A 10,475-nucleotide genomic window follows, 5' to 3' on the forward strand; every position below is an offset into this window, starting at 1 on the left:
GCATCACAAGGGATTGGGTTACAAGGAGGTTATCTTGTCCTCCAAGTCCCAATACCACTTACCAAGATGAGTGGTTTCAATCATGATACACAATTTCTAAAAAAAATAACAATTTGAATAATTTTTTTATTTAAAATTTCTATGATTCAGAATGTAATTCAAAAAATAAACTTAATAAATACACACTATGAGCTTGAAACTATGATGTCAGTAAGTTGAATAAGGCATCCCTTACCAATAGAGGGGAAAAAGAATTATGCAAAGCACCTTGCAAAAACCAAAAAATTGTAATATAATTTGAAAAACTGTTCATAATGTTGTCATGAAATAAACAACATAAAACATACATTACATAGATTAGACTAAGTGGCTCATTTCATAGCAAATAATAATGGAAAACAAAAACAACCATATTTGTTATGTAGCAACTTAGGTTGAGCAAGGAGAAATTAATTGTCTAAGACTTCCATTTGTTGGCAACGATGTCAGCCAAATCAACAACCCTCTGTGAATAACCCCATTCATTGTCATACCAAGAAACCACTTTCACCATATCATCTCCCATCACCATTGTGAGTGATGAATCCATAGTTGAGGAGACATCTGAACACCTGAAATCTATTGACACTAGAGGCTCATCACACACTGCAAGGATGCCATTAAGCTCTTTATATGCACTTTCTCGGAACGTTGCATTCACCTCCTCTGCAAATGTCTTCTTCTCCACCTGAACAACCAAGTCAACAACTGATACATTGGGTGTTGGCACTCTCAGAGAAATTCCATTCAGTTTCCCTTTCAGACTTGGGAGAACTAGTGCCACTTCCTTTGCTGCTCCTGTTGATGTTGGGACAATGTTCAAGGCTGCAGCTCTAGCGCGCCTAAGATCTCTATGACTAGCATCGATAAGTCTCTGATCACCAGTATATGAATGAGTTGTTGTCATGGTGCCCTTGATGATTCCTGCACTAAACAAATTTAGGTGTACATTGGAAAGCATATTGAACAGGAACAAAGCAATGTCCTCAAATAGGAACTAAACAATGCCATTTTAAATCCAAATAAACTATGGTGATCGACAGTAGAAAATGATATGTTAGATTTCAACATGAAATAGGGGAAACAATGAATATATTGTTCATTCTATTTAACCAGATGACACTCACCGAATTTCTGGTCCAGAACTTTAATGAAAGGAGCCAGGCAATTAGTAGTGCAGGAGGCATTGCTAATAATTTCTTCTGCAGGATTATATTTTTCCTCGTTCACACCACAAACATATGTAGGAATATCTCCCTTTCCAGGAGCTGTGATCAAAACCTTCTTTGCCCCAGCCTGGAGATGCTTACTAGCACCTTCCCTATCAACAAACACATCAGTGCCTTCTATGACCAAATCAATCCCATAGTCCCTGCAAATACAATATGAAGAATTTCGTCATGAGCTGAGAAGCATCAATTATCTCTATATAATAATCCTGGAAGGCTACCCAGTATTATACAGATTTAACAATTTTTTGTGGCAACGGTTGTTGTTGCCTCTTCTAGTAGTCTATTTGTTATAGGTTTTGGAGTTGTTCGGGGTATATTTTTCAGTGGAATTTGTTCAGAATTAAGTAGGAATTTGTTGAAATTGTAAGTTTGAATTGTGATATTTCTAGAATTCGAGTGTTCTATGGGTTTTTCAGGTGTCGAATCCATATATGCAAGCCAAAACACATTTTAAATAACAAAATATCACAATTTGACAAAAAATTGTTTGACCAAAAACTCAAAAACTTGAAATAGTTAAACAATACCCTTAAAATATGCTAATCAGCAAATTTGCAATGCACATGCTTATATTTTTTTAAATCAAGTCTTTCATTCTCTATTTTGATTTCTTTTGGTCGTCAAGCCAAGTTCACCTAAGCAACCAAAATACTATACATAGAAAATAAAGAATTGACCATGTTGATTAAAGTTAGTGCATTTGAGTAATCTAATTGAGACCCGAGGGAGCCTGTTAAGTGTTGAACATGTCAATTTCACAATGCTCTAATTATTGATTTTTGAATGAACCGATAATTATCCCAAAGAATTTCAATATCTTCTAAACCCAACTGTAAACATCAGGAATCTGATCCAATACTTAAGTGTAAGAAGATATGTAGCATTAACCTATAATCCTATACAAATGATTAGTTTCATGTACTTACTTCCATGGCAGATTTACAGGGTTCTGATCTGATACAACTTTGATGACCTTGCCATCTACAGAAATGCCATCATTTCCTGCTACCTGCACATCTGTGTCAAAGGTTCCAAGAATAGAATCATATTTGAGCAAATGTGAGGCCTGTTTAACACCTTCGGTGTCATTGATGACAACCACATCCAAAGGGGAGTCCTTTCGACCGTGCCAACATCGCAGAAAATTGTGACCAATCCTTCCAAACCCATTGATTGCAACTTTTATCTTTGCCTCCACTACGCCCCTTTTTTGTCCAGATGATCCTACCTAGAATGAAAGAACAAGGGAAAGAGGACAAAAAACCAGATTAGTTTGTTGTTTACCATGAAAATCTGATACAAACATTTAATGTGATGAAACAGAATTTGCAAAGTGAGATCCATATACACCAAGGACAATCATTAAACAAGTAATCTCTGCTTGCAATACTATAACAAGCTCGAAGTGTCTAACCCATGCATGGACTAGGGCATCAATCATATAAATACGTTAAATCAGCATACACCAACAGAATGATCAAAAGCCTTAATATTTGTTTGGTCAAATTTGCCTGAAATCTGACAGTAATTTGTTGGAATTACAAGTTTGATTGGTAAACTCAGCACAAATTGAGTGCCCCTGGGTTTTTCAGGGCACTAAATCCATTCTTATATTAAAAATGGATCTTAAATAACAAAAAAACCACTTTCTGACCAAAAATTGTTTTGCCAAATTGTCACCAAAAACTCCAAAACATAAAATAATTAGAGTCTAGACAATCCATATTTCTACACATACAAGTATCATGAATAATTCTCAGTACAAAGTGTACCAACAAAAGTGAGGCTGACAATCATATTGTTAATAAACCTAGTGACATCTAAACCTCAATACAATGATCATGATACAATTTAACAGTTAACCTTCATGCACAAAACTCTGATGAACCATGCAACAAACACACAACAAAATGAACTTCAATTAGGCCCCTATGACAATTCAAAGAGAAAACCGACCTCCATATAAACCAAAGCAACTACTACCAATCATTTTGTTAAGTGACACAATGACATGCAATCATTAGTACCATAGCAGAATGTGTTGATTTTTGTGTAGCATCGGGAGGTATTCTCGCATGCCAAGAGGCCTCCTAAGTCGGCCTAGAAGATTTATGAAAGTAAAAATAAAATTTCAAATTTTTATTAGGCTTCATGTAGGCTCAAAAAAGACAAGTTGGCCCAGCTCATGAAGGAATGTGTCCTTAGGGGTAAATGCACCCATTCAACTTGTATATATATACATGATGTGACATTTCATTTGATCACTCATCATCATCATCTCTCTTCTATAACAATCACACGTGGGAGCAGATAGAGGATGAATTTGAATGAAGTTTGGACTTGGATTATTGGCCCAAATTTCTAGACAATTTGGAATTGTAAACCTTGTTGAAGAATAATTTCTCCTTAGAAGAAGTGTTGTTGGGTTTTCTCTCAAGTTTGGTTTTCCCATGGAAAACTTGTTGTCTCTATTGTGCATGGATGTCTCTTTATGATCATTGTTGTTTCTGTTGTATTTACTATTGAAATATTCTATGTATAATTGCTTAATGATATTAGTGGCATTAGATAAATTGTTTGAAGATCATTAGGTAGTAATTATCAGATCAAAAGATTGGTTTCTATTATGTATCTTGTAGAAAATTCAACATGGAATCAAAGCTTTGTTGAGAGATCAGCCACTAAAGTCAGCCTAAGAGACAAGGGAGAGGGACTTCATTTGTGGAGCAAGAGAGCCCTAGAAGGAGCCACGGGAAACAAGCTAGAAGAGGTCGAATTAAGGAACGAACAAGGAGATTTGTTCTGGAATAGCTAAGTCAAAGGTCTATCCAAATGAATTAACTGAGGTCTGGTTAGGTCCGGGGCTACATAAAGAAGGCCAAGGGTTGCAGGCCTGGCCGTAGGGCGGCAAGCCTAGGAAGGTTCCGCAAGTCTAAAATAGGGGATCCATGAAGCTATATAGACTTGAATTAGGGCAACTGAAGGTTGGACAGAGCTGAAAGAAGGAATTTGTGAGGCTTGTATTGAGTTTGTTCAACCTGGTTGAGGGCTAATAGCCACAAGGTGTCTAGCCACAAGCAGAAGGGAAGTTTTTGGGTTGTGTTTGAAGTATAAACACATAGAGTGAGGAAGAGAAGGTGGCTGCAAGGCAGTTTAGGGCATCAACAAGGGTACCAAAACCTATTGGAGACTGCTAAGAAGGCTGGTTGAGTTGGTTGTGCAACAACTAGGAAAGTGATGCAAAGAAAAAGGCTACAACCTGAATGGTTGAGGAAAGGAAGGCTGCCGAAGGTCAAAGGTAAACTTGCAGGCCTATGTTAGGCCAAGGTTGAACAGGTTTGAGGCTGCAAAAGTAGGCTAATCAACAATGAACAAAAGGGAAAACAACTAGGTGATAAGTGGTTGTTATGATAAGGGATTTGAGGAGTTTTTTATTTGTCTTGAAGTCTTTATACTTGTTGAAAGTCTTAGGGCTTGTGGAATTAAACCTTAGAGCAAGACTTGGAGTGTTGGATGCAAGTGGAGTTTGTGAGATGCTTACTTGGTTTATCTCCTTGATAGCATGTGGAATGCAAGCAGGAGATCCAAGGGTGGACTTGGTGTTGATGCTAGCTTGTTGTTAAGCCTTTGGTGTGGCTAGATAACTCGATGAATGGCTTGCTAAGCCTAATCTGTAGGATGAAGAAACCCTATCTCTTACAGATCATGCAAGAATGGAAAGCAACATGCATTAGCAGTTGAATGTTAAGGACGAGGATGAGCATCCACTTCAGAAGAAGATAAGGAATCCAAGCTTGATGATATTGCAGATGGACTTCATTGATTTCTGCAAGGAGGCAAGGATCAAGAAGGAGTTGACAATTCCCTACAACCCTCAACAATTTCTTTTTTTTAAATCAAGAGATAAGTACTTCCTATCTTTCTCCCTTGAATATTATTATTATCTTTATTCCTTGGTCAACCTCTTGTCTTTATAATTTTTGCTTGGTTATAATTGTTTCTTCCATGGCCTCCTGAATGAGGTTTGCAGGTACATTGTGAAGGCTGCCAAGGAAATGATTATGGCAATAGATGGTAGCATCTAGAAGAATAAAGAAAATTTTGTGGCAAGAGGGTTCTCCCAATAAGAGGGAGTGTACCACAAGGATTTTTCTTGCTCCAGTCTCCGATGGATAATTTCTTGTATGACCTAAGGGCTCGAACATAAACTCAACAAAAGTGATTGGTGTTCGAGAGGGAGAAATTGTATAGACATCCAGGACTATGCTAGATGACCAGAAGAGCTTCCAGTACCGAGGGAGCAGATAGTCAAGCAGAGTGGAAGGAGAAACCTTCCAAAGAGGATGTCATGGGTTGAGATTGTCAAGATGCTCAGAGACAGAAGGTCTCTAAGAGAAATATGCCTTCTTTGAGGAGACAATGTCAAATAGAAAAAGGACTTACTTACATGATAGAGGGAGTAACAACAACAAAAAGAATTGCTTGCATGACAGAGGGAGCAACAGTGACAGGAGGATTTTCTTTTGTGATAGAGGGAGCAACTAGGACTACCATAGGAAGGCCTGCTTCAGTGTCAGAGGGAGTTGGCCTCAAAGATTGAAATGAAGGATTCTGGAAAGATACACTATTTCTTGGGATTGGAGATTTAGATTTGGTGGATCTCACGATGTACAAGAAATTGATTAGATTCTTGATATAGTTGGTTAACACCAGGCTTGATATTTTCTTTGCAGTGAACACCCTAAGTCAATATATGGTCGAGTCGAGGTAGATACATTGGGTTGTCGAAAAGCATGGCGGAGGTACTTGCGTGATACAGTAGATATGGTTTGATATATGTCTCAGGTGGTGAAGTGAATTTGTAGGGATATATGGATTCAGATTGGGCTGGGAGTGTAGAGGACAAAAAGAGCACATCATGGTGCTACTTTAGCTTGGGATTGGCTATGATACCTTGGTTCAGCAGGAAGTTGATTTCTGTCACACCCAGTACAAAAGAGACAGAGTATATCGTAGCTTATGTCGCAAGTTGTGAAACAATATGACTTCAAAAGCTTCTTGCAGGAATATTTGATCAGGTCACTTCATCCGAGACATGGTGCAGAAAGGAGCAGTGGAGTTGCAGTATGCATACACAGATGAGCAGATTGCAGACATTCTCACCAAGCCTCTGTCTATAGTGAAGTTTGTATACTTCATAGACAAGCTTTGCATGATGCAGAAAGTCTCCCTTGTTGAGAGGGAGGGTTGATTTCTTTGTAGGATTAGGGCAGGCCATCTCCTGAAGCCATAAAGGATTTTGGCTAGGTCATAAAGGACTTTTTCCACGGGAGATGGATACATTCACCTGAGAAGCTAGAAGGACTTGGCTTGGTCATAAAGGACTTTGACTAGAAAGGTGAATGGCCTAAGGAAATTATACGGGAAATTTACAGGATTGGACAAAACTTCTCCTGAGAAGCCAAAACAACTTGGCTAGGTCATAAAGGACTTTGACTAGAGGAGATAGATGTAATTCACCTAAGAATCCATAAAGGATTTTGGCTGAGGGTGAATGGTCCAAGGGAAGATTCTCTCCTAAGAAACCAGAAGGGGACTTTGACCAGAGGAGATTGATACATAAGATTTTGGCCAGAGGTAAAATGCCCTAGATACTCACATTGTCCACTCTAGGATGGAGTTATCTATAGACATACATCAACATAGCAAGCTCATGAACTTTTCTTATGGAGGAGAAATTTCAGCTAAGGGGAAATCTATTGCAGCCAAGGAGAATATCTCCCTTGCTAAGACAAAGTTTTGATTTTTGTGTAGTGTCAGGAGGTATTCCCACATGCCAAGAGGCCTCCTAAGTCGACCTAGAATATTTATGAAAATACAAATAAAAATTCAATTTTTTATTGGGCTTCATGTAGGCTCAAAAAGGACAAGTCGACCCAGCTCATGAAGGGACATGTCCCCTGGGGTAAATGCACCCATTCAACTTGTATATATATACATAATGTGATACTTCATTTGATTACTTATCATCATCATCTCTCTTCTATAACAACCACATGTGGGAGTAGATAGAGGACGAATTTGACTGAAGTTTGGACTTGGATTTTTGGCACATATTTCTAGACAATTTGGAATTGTAAACCTTGTTGAAGAATAATTTCTCCTAGAAGAAGAGTTGTTGGGTTTTCTCCCAAGTTTGGGTTTCCCAGGGAAAACTTGTTGTCACTATTGTGCATGGTTGTATCTTTATGATCTTTATTGTTTCCGCTGTATTTACTATTGAAATATTCTATGCATAATTTCTCAATGATATCAGTGACATTTCTTATATGTAAAGGAATGACATTTCATCCCCTAGTAATCTAAGCATCAGTTTCTCTCCATATACCCAAAAAAATAGGAACCAGTGGGAATATTTTCAAGAATCATAAAGCAATTTGAGCTCTGGATCAAACACTCACATCCATATAAACCAGATTGTAGCCAGATTGTCAAGTGACCTCAATATGAACAACCACCATGATCACAACAATCTAAAATCAACTGCATACACATATACATCAATTTTACAATTTTACAATCTAAAGCAACATCAAGACAGGCCTGAGTGGTTTTGATCTAGCAAAATCAGTCCCATAGATACCACTGAATAATCTCAAAGCAAAGTGATTTCTAAAAAACTAGATCAATGGTAAAGAGACCATTTTTGGGGGAAATCCAAGGAATGTTTCCTCACATAAGTAGATGGTATTTCTTGTAAATCACTGGTGACATTGGTGACAACCAGTTCAACTAACCCCAGCTAAACCATGCATGAAAATGTGATAAAAGGATGGAAATATGGCATCCACATAGAGCAAAATGATCTCTACACTCACAACTATCACAATTATACAACAAAACAATATCCAGAGACACCAAAGTGGCCATTGTGGAAGAGAACTACTAAGAAAATCAATAGTGTGATCACCTACACATACAACAGTGTGATGTCCAGTCATGGAGAAAAATTCCACTGTGGGAAGCTCCTAATTTTCTATAACTTGCTTTACTATCACAATGCCACTTTGCCATTATCAGACAAATAATTCCACTAATTAGACCAACAACAGTGGTGGTGCCTCACAATCATAAATGGGATATTATCAAAAGAGTGAACATATAATCACCGCATTAGTTTGGAATGCAACTACTGAAACGAAGTCCTCCTTGTATTAACTTAGGCAAGGGAAGCCACTGGAGCTCTTGAGACCTAAGTATTTGGAGAATCACTTCCCTGAAGCCTGCCCATTAACAATAGCACATGACACATCAATTACAACTTCAACCCCAAATCCAAATGCAACTAACAAACAGAAACAAATATACTTGTTTGAACTGAATAATAATCAAACTGACTACAATAAGCTCAGTACCACCATCCAATACTTCATGTAGTAAAAACCCATCTAAATTAATGAATTTCCAAGTAATATTCACTCATCATTATTTCATTTGATAAAGAAATTTTGCATCAGCACACAAAATTCTAATGGTGCATTAGCATTATGGCAACTGCAATGAAATAAAACAACATTGTATCTTAGAAAAACCTGCATGAACAGATTATTAGCTAGCAGAGAATAATGCAAGAATAGGCAGACATCCATATGGTGTCAGCTTGTAATTTTGAATGATATGGATGGTGAGGGGATTTTGATGTAGTGAATTGCTTTTATGTAAAGGAATGCAATTTCATCCCCTAGTAATCTAAGCATCAGTTTCTCTCCCTATACAAAAAAAAATAGGAACCAGTGGAAATATTTTCAAGAATCATAAAGAAATTTGAGCTCTAGATCAAACACTAACATCCATATAAACAAAATTGCAGCCAGATTGTCAGCTGACCTCAATATGAACAACCACCATGATCACAACAATTTGAAATCAACTGCATACACATATATATCATTCTAACAATTTTACAATCTAAAGAAATATCAAGACAGGCATGAGTGGTTTTCATCCAGCAAAAACAGTCCCATAGATACCACTGAATAATCTCAAAGCAAAGTGATTTCTAAAAAACTAGATCAATGGTAAAGAGATCATTTTTTGGGGAAATCCAAGGAATGTTTCCTCACATAAGTAGATGGTGTTTCTTGTAAATCCCTGGTGACATCGACGACAACTAGTTCAACTAACCCCAGCTAAACCATGCATGTAAATGCAATAAAAGGATGGAAATATGGCATCCACATAGAGCAAAATGATCTCTACACTCACAACTATCACAATTATTAACTGTACAACAAAACAATATCCAAAGACACAAAAGTGGCCATTGTGGAAGAGAACTACTAAGACAATCAATTGTTTGATCACCTACACATACAACAATGTGATGTCTAGTCATGGAGAAAAATTCCACAGTGGGAAGCTCCTAATTTTCTATAACTTGCTTTACTATCACAATGCCAGTTTTCCATTATCAGACCAAGAAATCCACTAATTAGACCAACAACGGTGGTGGTGACTCACAATCATATATGGGATATTATCAAAAGTGTGAACATATCCTCACCGCATTAGTTTGGAATGCAACTACTGAAACGAAGTCCTCGTTGTATTTCCTTAGGCAAGGGAAGCCACTAGAGCTCTTGAGACCTAAGTATTTGGAGAATCACTTCCCTGAAGCCTACCCATTAACAATAGCATGTGATGCATCAATTACAACTTCAACCCCAAATCCAAATGCAACTAACAAACAGAAACAAATATACTTGTTTGAACTGAATAATAATCAAACTTTCTATAATAAGCTCAGTACCACCATCCAATACTTCATGTAGTAAAAACCCATATAAATTAATGAATTGCCAAGTAATATTCACTCATCATTATTTCATTTGATAAAGCAATTTTGCATCAGGACATAGAATTCTAATGGTGCATTAGCATTATGGCAACTGCAACAAAATAAAACAACATTGTATCTTAGAAAGACTTGCATGAACAGATTATTAGCTAGCAGAGAATAATGCAAGAATAGGCAGAGCTTGTAATTTTGAATGATATGGATGGTGAGGGGATTTTGATAGAGTGAATTTCTTTTATGTAAATGAATGCAGTTTCATCCCCTAGTAATCTAAGCATTAGTTTCTCTCCCTATATACAAAAAAATAGAAACAAGTGGAAATATTTTCAAGAATCATAAAGAAATTT

At 37.2% G+C, this 10,475-nt stretch overlaps 1 protein-coding gene across 1 annotated transcript; it reads right to left on the reverse strand.

The window, feature by feature from the left end:
* Window positions 1–268: 268 nt before the first annotated feature.
* On the reverse strand, window positions 269–9,930 carry LOC149139572 (glyceraldehyde-3-phosphate dehydrogenase A, chloroplastic-like; the record flags this gene model as incomplete). Its single annotated transcript, XM_089450769.1, has 4 exons — window positions 269–963; window positions 1,167–1,411; window positions 2,198–2,499; window positions 9,835–9,930. Coding segments are annotated over 4 exons (1,149 nt in total), but the record flags the coding sequence as incomplete, so codon positions are not given.
* Between the last annotated feature and the right edge of the window lie 545 nt (window positions 9,931–10,475).

Source organism: Pinus tabuliformis, chromosome X (assembly GCF_031772625.1).
Source record: "Pinus tabuliformis cultivar Carrire ecotype Pingquan chromosome X, CPIR1, whole genome shotgun sequence".
Lineage (NCBI taxonomy): Eukaryota > Viridiplantae > Streptophyta > Pinopsida > Pinales > Pinaceae > Pinus > Pinus tabuliformis.